This window comes from Oratosquilla oratoria, chromosome 10 (genome assembly GCF_046742065.1).
Source record: "Oratosquilla oratoria isolate Oo_2021 chromosome 10, ASM4674206v1, whole genome shotgun sequence".
NCBI classification, from domain to species: Eukaryota; Metazoa; Arthropoda; class Malacostraca; order Stomatopoda; family Squillidae; genus Oratosquilla; species Oratosquilla oratoria.
In genome coordinates this window covers 17,544,222-17,559,984 of record NC_134786.1, presented here as the reverse complement: position 1 = coordinate 17,559,984, position 15,763 = coordinate 17,544,222, and the positions used below count along the sequence as shown (strand labels likewise).

The 15,763-nt window shown below is 37.7% G+C and overlaps 1 protein-coding gene across 5 annotated transcripts in view; it reads left to right on the top strand.

Annotated features, from left to right (window-relative positions):
• Positions 1–1,581: 1,581 nt before the first annotated feature.
• Positions 1,582–15,763, top strand: part of Usp7 (Ubiquitin-specific protease 7) — a gene marked incomplete at its 3' end in the record, with an annotated part of 105,203 nt that continues 91,021 nt past the window's right edge. For 2 of the 5 annotated variants that reach the window (XM_076191566.1, XM_076191565.1), the window contains 2 exon segments: positions 1,583–2,022; positions 12,534–12,554. In XM_076191566.1, coding sequence (XP_076047681.1) covers positions 1,956–2,022; positions 12,534–12,554 — 88 coding nt within the window. 5 annotated transcript variants of the gene reach the window in all.

The window sequence follows — 15,763 nt, the reverse complement described above, 5'->3', positions numbered from 1 at the left end:
TCTTTTCCTTGTTTTGAGTCAGAATGACGACATGAGGTCATGGGAACAAACTAAAGGCCACATGTATGAAATATACTAAGAGACACAATTTTCACGTTTTACTCATGACTTGACAAGAGATATAATTTTGATGTTATTCTTATATTTCTATTCATATGTAAATCTGATGCATACGATTTTCCTGCTTATGGATATTTGGAAGATTTATCCCCGTCTTCATAAAGCAAATATTATTGTATAATCAAAGTTTTCATAATACTTATACATTTTTTTCTTTTCTTTTTGGAAATGGATCATTAACAGTGAAATATATATTCTGCATATTTTTACCTGACGTTCATCACTTGTAATTTATGGTCAAAGGAAAGAGGATAAGATGACAAAAGCAACATTCCGTAATTTTGCCAACGCTTTGTTTATGAATTCCAAGATAACAGTATGAAATTCAAATTTCATTTGCATAGGTTATACTTATTTGAGTGAAAAACAAAAGGATTAACTTGGAAATTATAAATTCCTAATCATATTATACACATATACATATACTTACATATATATATATATATACATATATATATTATATATATATATATATATATATATATATATATATATATATATATATATATATATATATATATATATATATATAAACACACACACACATATATATATATATATATATATATATATATATATATATATATATATATATATATATATATATATATGTGTGTGTGTGTGTGTGTGTGTGTGTGTGTGTGTGTGTGTTACGCACATTCCTAAACAATTCAGTTGTCCAGTATTTACCATGTTATTGTTTGGTTTGATGTGGTCATGCTGCGTAGTTCATACGTTAACTTATGATGAATGTCAGCAATATCCTGTCGTGGGGTGTTATCGATCTTACTACCTCTAAATTTTCCTGTTTCTCGCTCACTGGATGAGATATTCTGAATACATAGGAAGAACCCCGGAAGGGATTATTTCCTTTCGTAACTCAGCATCCATATCTAATAGTTTACACCTATTTCATTATCTAATTTAGAAATCAAAATGGAAATATTTTATTTTAATGTGAGTATTTAAGAACACTGCTGATACATGACAATAGTGTTTGACTATTAGTTTTGGAAAATCGTATTCAAAAATTGCGGGAAAGGTACCTTCACTCCTTCGCAACAGTCTGCCTGCTGGACGGAAGGTCCGCAACAGAAAATCTGCAAACTCACGCATGTGACATACAAAAGTTTAAACAATTTATATGAAATATGATGTTGTATATAAATATTTATTACTCAAAATGACATTTAAATCGTTGATTTCAAGGAAAGTTAAATTATTTATGGGCTTTATCTACTAGCGCCATTTTATGTTTGTTTTCAGCTTCCATGTGTTCCAATAATGTAAAATTTAGACAATTTTATTTGACTTTGGATTTTTTATATGATTGTCGGCAAATGCGTTTGGTACAGAATCTTGGAGCATACAAAGATAATATTTGGACAATATTGATAAATCACAAGCCTTTAATGCTGCGAAATCTCCGCAAAGTATCGGTACTTTTAGGAGTCTTTATTGGCATAGGCTTGTGCAGTTGACAAGTCTTAGTGTGTAAGGTCGGTCACCGGTGGCTGATGTGATCAACAAAAGTAATATTCCTAAGTCTTAGAGGCTTTTGTGGTGTGGTGGTGGTGGTTGTTTGTGTCCCCACGTCTATATGTGTGGTAGGTTACCCCTGGCGACGGGGGTGGGTGCAAGCAGCAGACATTGGGCGTATAGCGAGCAAGCACGCTCTCAAAGTGACCGTGTCTGGCAAGAACGGGTGTACAGCTAAAGAGCAGCGCAGCGGCTTATTGGGTGGTGGACGGAGGTTAAAGTCGGGAGGAGGAGGTAGCAGCCCCAGTGACCTGGTGCCCCTGGTGGTACCGGGCCAACGTGACCTCACCCCAGTCATGAACAACCATATCACAGAGCCGCCCACGCCAGACAAGGATTTGGAGCTCATGGATACACAGGAAGGTAAGAGACATTCCATCATTTGGCTTCTCGGCGAACAATGCTGATGTCGCAGTTGTTGTTTGATGTGTACTCGGCTCTGGGAATAATTTGTAAAGACGGCTTTCGTAGCTGACGTTTTAGTTTTGGCTTAAATGGATTTGATTCTTATTTCCTTGTAAGGCATTCCTGCAGTCTGTTGGTATGCCTGATACATGAATGCTAATTTAATATGCTAATTATAGAAGTTCTTGTCTGTTTTGTTTTCTAAGGAAGTTGTAGAAGGATAAACATATATTAGTTTAATGGCTTTAATAGTTATCTTATGAAGCTGTTGATTGGGGTGGTTGTGATGTTTATTTCTTTAGTAGGCAGGGTTCCCAATTATGGCACAGCATCTGTATGTTTGATGCAGAGATCTAAACATGTGTTAATGTAATGAGCTAGACCCTGTCAACTGATTTGCATTGTCATCCGAGTGTACTGCACCATTAATAAATGTTGTTGGAGAAAGCATCGTTTTAGAGGCTGCTTGGTTGATGTTTGGCCTTGGGTGAATTAGGGTTCAGTGGAAGATTATCATTGTAAAGATACTTTGTTATAGGGACAGATATCCAGTGGCATGTTAGAAATATGAGCCAAAGATGAGAAGTACTACTACCGACAGTCTGATGACCTTGAAGATTTTGAATAATGCCTAGAAATTGAAAACGGAACAATGAAAATAAGCAATAACAGAAGCTAAGCACTCCAGGGAAGAATTTGAATCTAATGGGAGAGCAGAAAGTAAACAAAGATTGAAGTTGTGTATAGGTAACTGTGTATAGATACTAATTCTATTATATAGACTAGTGAAACGTCTTGTCAGTGCATCTCTATAGTTATATATTTTTAAACATAAAGTGCCATGAACAATATGAATGATGCTATGATGTAGAATTGAAAGAACCACCAAATTAACGCAGCATAGTTGTCAATGATTGGACTGATATGTACTTAAATGTAAATAATTTGTGAAACATAATGGTGGAATAATGACAGACATAGAAAAATAAAATGAATGGAAAAAAAGTAATGAGGCCCACCTCAGAAGGTTATATAATCCTGACATCCTCACCTTGGGATATTAATGCATCTTTAGCGGATGGTTTAGGATAGGTGCAGCAAGAAGTTCTTAAGAGAAAGAACAGTAATATCTTATGGTAACTTGGCTTTGATGTCAGCCTGCCATCTGTATATTTATTTGTATACTAATGGATGAAGCATACATGTTTATTGTCACACAAAGAAAGTAATTATTTATTTATTTTTCATGATAATCCACTTCCAACTTTTTTACTGTTTTGCTATGTTTTCATGAAGGAATTTATTTTTTATTCAGAAGCAATTGGAAACTGATAGTATTATCTTTCATAAAGATAAAGCAGGGAGGTCAGTCAGTCAGTCATTCGTGGCAGTAATTTACTTGTATCATGAGACTGTAATACAAATTGTTTTGGTTCATTTTGGCTATTTATTTCCATTTTCACTGTAGTGTGCTTTATTTTGATTACCAGATATCACTTATAGTGCCAAGACACTATGATGTCACTGAACACAAACTGTGATGTCACCTAGTAGTCCATGACACTCACACAATAACATCTGTTGGCTTGGAACACTCCTCCTCAGGTAGATGGTGCATCTCCATTGGGTCCTATTGCCATCTGAATCCACTACCCATAGCTCAATCCCTGTACAAAATATATCAGACATACTACTATCAATTGATGCCTTCTCTGAAGTCATACATTGCAGAGATCAGTTGATACTACCAGTGTGATTGATCAACAGGATACTGGTTCTGTCATCGGAGTGGGAATCACCTTCTAGTACTGTTTGATGAATTATTTGGATAGTGACTAGGCTGAGGGGAGAGGTGGTGTTCAGTGGGGTGAGATCGTCTACCATATGCCTTGCTATTAAGGTCACACCCTCTAAGAATAATTCTCCCCATGTGGTATTGTTACGTACAAGACAGTATTTTTTATATGTTGAGAATGCAGTACCTTGTGACATGCACAAGCTACAAAATAATATGTATCAGAGAACTATATATATCATTCACCATTAGGATGGATGCTAAGAGGAGATTGTATGAAGGAGTAATTGTGCCATCAGCACTGTATGGGGCAGAAACATGGAACATAAGAGAGGAAGAGGAGAGGAGTACATGTGTGTTAGATGAAGTGGCTGGAAAGTATGATACGGGTTACAGGGCTGGATAGAGTGAGAAACAAGGAGGTGAGGAGAGTGGAGGTGAAAGGGAGTTGGGAGATGGGTTGATGAAAGAGTATTGGGATGGTTTGGACACATGGAGAGAATGAGTGAAGAAACAATAAAATAGAATGCAGAGGTGGAAAGAGTGACCAAGGATGAGATGGATGGATGGGAGTAAAAAGGGCACTGGGAAAGAGGGGTATGTCTGTTGAGGAGGGAAGGGAGAGAACAGAAGATAGGGGTGAATGGAAAATGTGTATGGATGATGATGTGGGGCATGGAAGGGAGTGGGTGGGGGGATGACTGAGTGAGTATTTGTGAATGATATTTCGATGTAACCTGAAGGGGCTTCTCTCTGTCCTGTTTTTTTTTGCATGAGGGAATGGAGAGAGGGGAGGGTTGCCAATTGAATTGAGAGACCTTGCTGTGGATATGCTGTGTCTTGCTGCACTGCTTCTGACCCAGGGCCGTGGGCAAGATGCAGGGATGACTCGTTATCCAGGAGCCAAGATGAAAGGGAGGGTGGTGGATGAGAGTGAAGTATGTGGGGAAGGATTTTATGCCTTTGTTTTTTGGCTACCTCTCTTGTACAGGGGAAATAGCCATTGGTATATGTATGTATTAGAAGGCCAAGTTAAAAGAATTCAGCTTTGAATCCATTGTCAGTTATTGCATGATATGATACCTTTCAAACATGTAGGAAATGAATTTTTTTTAGTATATTGTTCTAATATCTGCAAAATGGCAAATTGGGAAATATATACTGTTCTTGCATCTCATGTTTGGCGCTGCATGAAGCCATCCCATTTCAAAGAGTTCAGAAAAACATTTCAGTTTATTGTTGAGTGCTTGCTTCTAGCCTCAGTTTATATCAGTGGAGTATGTAAGGGATGGAATGGGTGGGAGTGGTTTCTATGTCATTGTTTTTTAACTACCTCCTTTGTAAGGGGGGAAAAGCCTTTTGTATATGTATATATGTAACCTTATATTCAATGGGAAGATGAGGAGGGAGGATATGGGTCTCTGAAAGAACCTTTATTAAGAAAGTACATCATTTGACCAGTTTCAATGGGTCTCCTGGCATTCAGTGTTTCCTTTCTCTTGCCTTCTTGTACCTGTTTGTACAAAGTTTTGTAAAACATATTCAATGTTAAGTTGTGCATGATGGAATCCCATTTCAGTGTGTAAGGAAAGAAAATATTTTGGTACACTGTTCTTTAGCCTGTATGTTCTTAGTTATTGTGTGTAAACATGTTGAGTTGCTGCTTGCTGTCCTGTGTGGCACTTGATTTCATCCATGTCACTTCCTGTGTAGAAACTTCACCTGGTGCTCATACCTCTGTGGGGAGTGGAGGAGTTTTCACTCGTAATTCAGCATTTTATATAACTTGGCAAGGCTTCAGCCCTATTATGTTGAGTTGTGGAGGGTTTATTATATTCCGTTTAATGACCTAAACACCACAATCTTGTGGTATTTTCGATGCCTTTAATTTCTATTATCGACAAGGCAGGAGTGCTTAAGCCCATGCATCTCTCTCCAAATTATGCAATCACAACCGACTAATGGTAGATAAGAAAATAGCTTTATGCAAACATCTACAGCATCCTGCCACATGTACCTCACAGCATGTTTATCCATAAACACACACACATTCAGATCACAACACGGGCATCCCAAGACCAACTCCCAAATATTGTACTCCATTTGAGGCCCCCCAGATGTCAGCCTGGCTGAGAATTTCCTTTTGGACCATAAGATTTCAGGTTATTATTCATCATTTAGGCTGCGTTTATGCCAAGCTAATTGAATGGATTCAGTTCATGAAGAATCGACACAATTCATGACTTGTATTGATTTGCCACACTAGTTTCAATGTAACTGTTTACACCCCACAACTCATGAATTGTGTTGGTTTGCCACATTATTTTCAATGTAACTGTTTACAGGTAAGTCGGCATAATTTGAATTGACTCGATTCGCCTGGTGTAAATGGTTACATTGAAACCAGTGTGACGAGTCAACATGACTCATGAATCATGTTTATTCTTCATGAAGTGAATCAGTTTGATTCACTTGGTGAAAATGCAGCTTTAAACAGAATGAACACAAAATAAGTCTGGTAACAAATTCAAATTGTCCCAGATGCCACATAGAAAACCTCATCATACATTGCTCCATTCCCATTCTACCTATACAACCAACACCATAAATTTTCCTTGAGCGGCACTCCAGTGGCAGTTGCTGGTTTCTTGGGACAGTAGGTCTCATGAGAGAAACATGGGGCAATGGATAGATTGATTGATTGATTGATTCTTGCACTTCATTTTTGTTTACCTCCTTCACCTTGTGCAGCATTTTAGGAAGACCATCAGAGATACCTCACCTCCCGCCACACATTCATGCAAAAAAAAATTAAAATCCTTTCATAATTGTAGACTAACTCCAAACACTTCTTAATTATAGACTGAATACCTTGTAACCTTCAACATCGGCATGATTTGACCCCAAAGGAATAGAAGTTCTGGTGAATTAACAGGGACAAAATCAATCTATCACCTTGTGCAGAGCATACTGATGCATATTCTAATCAAGGTGGATTGGAAATTCTCGGGAATATGATGGATTATTTTAGTTATTTTATTTATTCATTTATTTTTTGTTAATTTATTCCATCATTCTTTCTTCCTTCAATCTTGTCTGTGTAATGAAATGGCACTTTCTGGTTCATCAAGAGTGTATGGTTTTGTTTATATGATTGTCCGATCGTGAAGTCTTTGCAAAATTGGTATTAGTTTATTTTTTTTTATTATTATTATTATTTTCTTTTCTTTACCTCTCCTCTTTGCCCCTCAAAGAAATTAATTTTGTCCCGTCTCTGGTTATAAAAGTCATGACAGATGACACAAATAATACAAATCTCAGGGAAGTGGACCAATCTGTCCTCTGCCATAGGTCTCCTGCAGAAGACCCATGGTTCCCAGGTGACTGACAACAGCCACAAGTTTGGCCCATGAGTCACTCGGGGGTACCGTGAGAGTAGAGTAGTTTAGGATGAGGTGCTCTATGTCCTCTGGTTGTTTCATGTCTGGTAATGTGAGTTTGTGGCCAGGCATATTCTGTGTTGGTCAGTTAAAGTGCTTGATGATAGCCAGAATGGTCAGGTTGGTGTGGTTTTTGCTTGTTATGGTAGGGATTTTGTGGGTCAATGTCTGGGAAATGAAACTGAAGCACTGTATAATAAACAATATCAAATTTCTGGGTTTTGAAACAAATATTGTTTGTGTGGAAATTTAATTATTTAAGAAACCAATGATAATTACCTTTTGGTGGTGGTACTGTGGAATGTGTGACAAAAGTTCATCTTAAGATTTATTGGCAACCTCAACTCTTAATATGGAGGTTCAGGAGTGACACTTGACCTCTAAATTGGGCTCAGGGGTTCAACTTGTGACTATTTTCTCCTCATTCTTTCATATAAGGAGAGCTGACAGTAGGTGACTGCCCTCCTTTATCTCTTCCTCTTCCTCCATCTCCTCCTCCTCCCCCATCATCATCCTTGCCAGTGATACTAATGTTAGAGGCAAAGGCTGGATACTGACAGGTGTGTTAGAAAAGCTGGTGATGCACTAAAGATGAAGAATAGAAATCTGTCTTTATACCAAAAGGCTTCTTCTCCTTGATGAGGGAGGTAGTCAGCCAAGGCATTCACCCATTCCACTCCTGTCTGTCACCCATTTTTTTTTTTTTCCTTTTATCTTTATTCCTTGCGGATGAAGGGTCATCTTTGTCCCTTAACCCCCCCCCCCCACACACACATGCATTTATTTATTTTTGTTACTCTGTAGTGTACTAGTTGTTTGTTAGCCATTTCTTGTTGTGTATGTCTTTGATATTTTTTCATTGTATATACCTAGGAATTTTATGAACTTTATCAAATTATTCATACTCGTTAATTCCATGGCTTTTTTTTTTTTGCGATGGTTTCTTGTTGAAACCATCCAATACTTGATGGGTTGTGTCACAAACTAGCCTTTGTATTTGAGCTGACACATCGAACCGTGGCCGTGATCTGAGCAGTTCCTGTAATCCAATGGCCAGGACAATATTTTGCTCTTTTTTATAGATATATTAAATTTTACTTAGCAAAAGTGGTTATGTGCAAAACTTATTTAATTCACATTATTTACAAATGATTATCGACTTCAAAGAGAGGCCAATGCATTATTTACAAATGATTATCGACTTCAGAGAGAGGCCAATGCCTGTGCATCTTAATTTATACCACGACTGCATGACAACAGTCCTAGGCATAGGTGCCTATGTGTGCCTATATAGCCTATTCTATCACTATTTCCCTAGTTCCACACAATCTACTTGTTTCTTTATTTTTGAGTGAAGAATGCTTACATATTATCAACCTCCAGTTATCTAACACAATAGTAAAAGCAGATAACAAAAGCGATGACTACTTCTTTGCATCATCCTAGCTGTGTAGTCCTCTGCAGTCTGTACAGCAAAAACTTCTGTAACTGGCCATTTAACATAAGTAACTTATGTTTATCCTCCATCTTTGTATCTAATTTAAAGTAACCTAATATTATAATCAATTTAAAAAGGAGATGAGCACTATGGCATCATACTCTTGTCCCTTAGTTTTGGTGACGCATCATGGAACATGACTGTTTGTGAGAAGTTTGCTAGTAGAGTGGCCCTCCATATTGTTTTGGGGAAGTGGGTAACATTGTTCTGTTTACATTTCCTATTAGTCCTCTCAGAATGGATGTAATGTATAGCAGAGATTAATATGTAGCATGTTGGGTTTTCAGGTGGTTTGTTTGGTTTTAATATGCATATTATATGAGCTCTTTTTCCAGATGGTTGGAGTTTTTTTTTTTGTACAATCAGGAGTGGTTTCACATGTATGTTGAAATGTTATTGTACTTTTGGTGTAGGAGTTTTTCAAGTCCATTATTGACCTTTTCATATCTTTGTTAAAGAAGAGAAGGGTGTCACCAGTGTCTGGTGTTTTTTTATTTATTTATTTTTTTATTTATCTTTTATTTTTTTAGATTGAAAAGTCTTAGATATTGCATTCTTGTTTTTCATAGGTTGCTACAAATGCTTTGTTGGTTGGGGTTGGGTTCAGTGCTCTGTATCTTGTTTTTCTATCAATTAAATGTGTTTTCTTCAGTGATCTTGTTTGTTTTAATTGTTGTAAATTTTTTCTTGTTTTGATATTCTTAATCTTTCATTCTGTGTTTATTTATAGTATGTCTTTGTTGTTTTTCTCTATCATACCTTTACATTTACTTGGATTAAATTTCATTAGCTACTTTTGAGACAATCACTCTAGTTGGTCAAAATATCTTTGAATGTCTAGTTGATTTGAACAGTCATTTGCTATTCTGCTTAGCTTTTTCTCAGTGAGTTTAAAAGTCTGATTTTAGTACATATTTAATGTTACTGAAGTGTACTTTAAACACATGTCCTAGAGCAGAACTCTTGAACTCCAGTCATAACAACTTTCTAGATAGATGAATGGTTTAGACAGATGAGAGTGTGGGTGGATGAAGAATAAGCGAAGATGGGTTGGAACTCTGTTATTGCTTATGCGTTTCGACTGACTCAGTTTTTACTAAAGAAGACCGAGTCGGTCGAAACGTATAAGCAATAAAGGCATTCCAGCCCATCTTCGCTTATTCCTCCTCCATCCACACACTCATCTTTCTAGATAGAACAGCTCACTGGTTACATTTGCTCAATCAGCTTCTAATCTGGCATAGCAAATTACTTCTTGTTCCATGCAAAGCAGGTTTCATAGATTCTTGTGCTGGACTATCATAAGCTTTTTCATGTTCTAGATGAAATTATAATCTTCCCCTATTGATTTTGTTGTAGTTTGAGAATTATAAAGCATTGTAAAATGGTAGGTTAGTCATGCAGGAGCACTTATTTCTGAATCTGTACTGACTCATTGGTTAGATAGTTGCTTTCTAAGTGGTGTTCTTTGGCATCTTGTATAACTATTCCCATAATTTTTCTTGTGATTGAGTTCATTACAAATGATTTCATGATCCTTTTTGTTCCCCCACTTTAGTTGGACATTTTGATAAATAACTTGTAGTTGTACTGGGTACAGTATTATTTCTATCAATGTGCACATCTTTACACTGTATTAACTTTCATTAGCCACTACTGTCGCCATTACTCTAGTTTGTCTAACTCTCCTTGGATGTGTAATTTATTTGAGTGATCATTTGCTAGTGCACGCAGATTAAGAGTGTTAGTCAATTTGGGAGCAGTAGACTCAAGTCCACAGTCAGTGTCATTGATATACAATATGAACTGTAATGTCCCTTCAACAGAACCCTGAGGAACTCCCACATAACATCTTTCCAGCAAGAAGTTTTACCTGTCATAACAGCTCTGTTTACATTTTTCAGCCAGGATTTTATTCAATTAGTAAATTACCTTTTATTTTACATAAAGCAAGCATAGTGCAGGGCAGTATCAAAAGGTCCAGGGATTGTTAGTGTGGGATGTTGTAGAAGGTATTCTGTGTCCTGTGTGTGGTGGTTGTATCATGGCCTCCCATAGATCTCGGAGGAAAGACATTGGACTGTTGTCTGTGGTGTTGAAATGTAGTTGTACATGTTTTACTGGCCATTAGGTGAAATAAAGGAGCAATTCCAGTGTCTTTTCTCCAGTTGTGAAAAAGTGGGATGCTGGTAGTTCATAGGCAAAGTTTGGATACTTGCTAGCCTCCCAGAACTATGTGTTTGGGTTGAGGTGAGAACATGGATTGACTCCTGTGGTAGGCTGAGGGAAAACTATGTCCATCTTTTAGGTTCCCATTTTTTCCATCCAATTTCTATTTTTGAAAGAAATTTGCTGCATATCTAAAGCTACTCAGTATCGGACTAGTTCAGGACAACCGTTTAAAGTTGGTTCACCTATATGAACCATATTTATTAATTTTGTGTTTTTTAGCATTAATCTGCACAGTCATTTGTTATAGTAGTTCAACTGACACCTTGGAGTTAACTTTTTTCTTCCAATGCAGCTTTGCAGTTTCCCAAATGACATTAGTATGAAACTCAAAATTTTTGTCTTCTAAGTACTTGAATCTTGAAATCCTTGTGATGTCCATGTTATAACTAGTGTTAATCCTTTCTTAGCATGTGTTACTTTTGGAGAAAATTTACAGGAAATTGATATTTAGCTATGCAACCTTCCTATCTTGTCTCACCCCATGTACACTGTACTTGTAAGCTAGTTGTAACATTGCTAACACAACTGATTTCATTTAATATGATTTTTTTTTCATAGCTATTACTTATACTTTCCATAACCACTTCAGTACAACTCAAATTCTCACTTGCAGCATCGGCTGCCACATGTAATTTGCATCTCATTATTTGCATTATGAAATATAAAGTCACTGCTGTATTGTTTTCTTTTACTCAGAGTATTAATGAACAAAGAAAACATGATTAGACCAGTTCACAGAATCTTGGGTAACTCGTGTGTAACTACAAAAAAATATAATCAAGACGCAGACGCCTCGTGTACCCACTCGTACTTCATGATGCTTACGTAGGGGTCATCATACCGAAGTGGTTAAGGTGGCAGCACACTAGGCTTGCATGCTACCTTTGTTTGAGAAGAAACTACTTAAATTACAATGTTATAGACTTCCCTAAGAAAATTTCAGTCTAATGTTTGTATAGGTTTAAATTCTCTTAGTTTGTCATTCAGCTTCTCACTGTATGACACGAATAATTTGACGTTTTGAAATTTGAAACCACGGATCATAACATACCAGGTAAGTAGTTTCTACTCAAAGGAAGCGAAAGCAAGTAGCATGCTAATGAGAAATGCCAAGTGTGCTGCCATCAGGAGAAATACATTCATAATTTTTCTGCATCACACCTCAGTCATTTATGCTCTTGTTTATCCATACATGCTCTTACTCATGCATCAACTTATCAGGGTTCAAATTAAATGGAGACCTTTGATGATATGAGTCCATTAATGGATCAAGAAAAGATAAATACTATATAAGCACTTAAAAGTGAAGTAGGTAGATTGCAAGGAAAATGATAGAGGTGAGATGCATGTATTTATGCACTTGCAATTGTAACTGTTTTAGGGATAACACATGTTTATTATTAATATATAAACTCCATACTCATGAATGATATTACATGTTTTTTTTTATAATGGCACTTGCACATAATTTATACCATCCATATGTTTTTTTACATGCAAAAAGCGATTGGAATCACACGATCGAGTACGTGAGTAAAGATACCCTCCACCACCTATTACATATTCCAGAAAGTTTCCCTAAATTTTATTTGTGTGTGTATCCTGATTGTAATTTACAGGAAAAGAATGACTCATGTGACCTCTACATCACTTTCTTTTCTTCTTCAGTTTGTTCTGAAAGTTTATTGTAAAGTATATATTTATGGAAAGTTGTTTCTTGATAGTCCTTTAGGCATCTCTCTCTCCCTCTACCTATCTACCTCCTTCCCTCTCTTCCTCCTTCTCCCCCTCTCTCCCTCCTTCTCCCCCTCTCTCCCTCCTTCCCCCCTCTCTCCCTACTTCCCCCCCTCTCTTCCTCCTTCCCCCACTCTCCCTCCTTCCCCCACTCTCCCTCCTTCCCCCACTCTCCCTCCTCCCTCCCTCCCCCCTATCTCTCTTACTCACTCCCCCCTCCCCCTGTAAGGGAGATAGTCAAGTCAAATGCATGGACCTACTCCCATCCACCACCCTTGTTTTTCTCTTGTCTTAGCTCCTTGTAGATGAAGGCTCATCCATGTCTCCTGCCCACTGCCTGAGTTGGAAGCAATGCAGCCAGACACAGTACATCCACAGCTGGGCTGCTTCACTTATACAGCAACTCCCTTCCTTGTCCCCTCATGTGGACAATAGAGATGACAGGGAGAAATCCCTTCAGGTTGCATCAAAATATCATTCACATACAACTATTCTCCACTCACTCCTATTTCCGGTCTTCTCTCTTCCTGAAAACACTTTTCATCCCATTCATCCATATCATTCTCAGCCATCCCCATAATTTGACCAAATCCACATCTGCTTTCCACACATCTTTTGTTCATCTTTCTTCAATCATTCTTTCCATATGTCCAAAGCATCCCAGTAATTTTTCATCAGCCATATCTGCCAACTCCCTTTCCACTCCTGCTCACTTTTCTCACCTCATTTTCACTCTGTCCAACCTTGTAATCCCAACTATACTTCTCAGACATCTTATCTCAAACATATTTCAACATCTCCATTCTTCCTCTTTTAAATTCCAAGCCTCTGCCTCATGCAGTGTCCCAAGGTTGATTTTCCTTTCATATAGTCTTCTCTTTGCATCAGTACCTAGGTGTCCATTTCTTATCACAATTTTGAATTCCCCGATACATTTACTTGCTCTTCTCAATCGACAGTGTACCTCCATCCCCATTCCTCCATTTTCTGCCACATACAATCCTAAAACTTGTAAACTTGTTTGTGTGTATACTTATTTTATGTGTGTATTTACCTAGTTGTATTTTACAGGATGAGAGCTACACTCATATATGTGTCTATATATATATATATATATATATATATATATATATACCGTATATACTCGTCTATATGTTGAAATCTTAAGGAATTTTTTTTAGGCCAAAACCTAGGGGTCGACCTACACACAAGTAATAATCTTGTTAGGTTGAAATCCAGACATGACAAGAAAGGCTAGGAAGAATTCTTGCCTTTTCTTTAGGTTCAGAAATAAAAATATTTACCTACTAGTTACTACCAGTAAACAATGGGGACATAAAATACACGGTACGTACCAAAACATGTGAAATTCCTTCTAGATACGGTAACCCCATACGGAATACGATAAACACCGGCTTTGGTGCCTGGTATTTGGTTGTGTATTTTCGTCTTCGTGATGTCTTTTATCGTCCTGCTTGTCTGGCACACTACTTCCAAATTGGTGGTTCTTAAAATATGTGTCAGGTTGGTGGCAACGTCGCTGGTTGGCAACACGAGACGTCTTGTTGTGCTGTCCTGCTGCACAGCAAGACGTCTCGTGTTGCCAACCAGTGACGTTGCCACCAACCTGACATATTTTAAGAACCACCAATTTAGATGTAGTGCACCAGACAAGCAGGACGATAAAAGACATCACGAAGACGAAAATACACAATAACCAAACACCGTATTCTGTGTTCAGGATGTGATAAAGTTTACATCGGAGAAACGTCACGCGACCTGAATACACGAATACGTGAACACCATTACGACGTCAGGCATGATGTCACCACCAATGCATGTGTGACACCGAAACAAGGAAAACCATCTTATGGACTGGAAGAATGCAGAGCTGCTGATACGAGAACCAGACAAAATCCGCAGGAAGTGTTTAGAAGCAGCGATCATTCAAGGAACGAACACTATTGAACAAAATAGGGGCATGTTCAACATCTTGCCCCACATAATTCCCCTAATACCCATGGCCAGCAAAAAAAAAAAAATTAAACCACCCTTTGTGAACATTTTGCCTACATATGTATGGGCCAGCATTCTCAACCTTTTTTCAGTGTTCAATCCCCCTCCTCCTCTCCCTTCACCCCCTACTTCTTTTCTCTCCCCGTTCCCTCCTTTCCCCTTATTTAATCTCAAGCATATGTATCTGAACTTGTACTTGAAAAGGCTGTAATAAGCGAAACGTATTACAAATAAAGGTTCCGTCCTCATATGGTGTTTAACTCGTCAGTCTTGTCGGCAACTGCTACTTTCATGAAAAAAAAAACTTTGTAATCTGTTCAAGTTTTTCACTCTACTGAAATGGCAACTTCAGTGAAACTTATTAGATATTAAAATCAGTGAACTTGAAAAAAGCATAAACCAAAATACATCAGAATTAATGAAGTGAAAAAAACATAATAATCAATTGCTATACCAGGCAAGCCACGCCACTTCAAAGCATTAAGACAGTGGAATGCTCACAGCACCAAAACAAAAACAAGCCACTCGACCTATACATGAGGCATATGGAAAATTCCAGATTTTTTTGTCAAAAATGGGGGGTCGGCCTTTTCACGAGATTGACCTATAGATGAGTATATACGGTATATATATGTGTATGAAAGACTATTGGGAGGGTTTGGACATATGGAAAGAATGAGTGAAGAAAGATTAACAAAAATGTGGGGGTGGGGGGCAGAGGTGGATGAAGTGAACTTTAGTGGATGACCGAGGATGAAATGGATGGACGGGGTGAAAGGGGCTTTGAGCAAGAGGGGAATGTCTGTTGAACAAGGAAGGGAGAAGACAGGGGACAAGGGTGAGTGAAGAATGGCTATATATACAGTGGCCGCAAAAAGTTTGGGTGCAAAATTATAGGCGCCCCAACTTTCCCCTAAACTCAAAACATGCGAAAAATACAACTTTCCACCCAAACTTTTCGCTATTTTTCAATGCTAGCGTTTG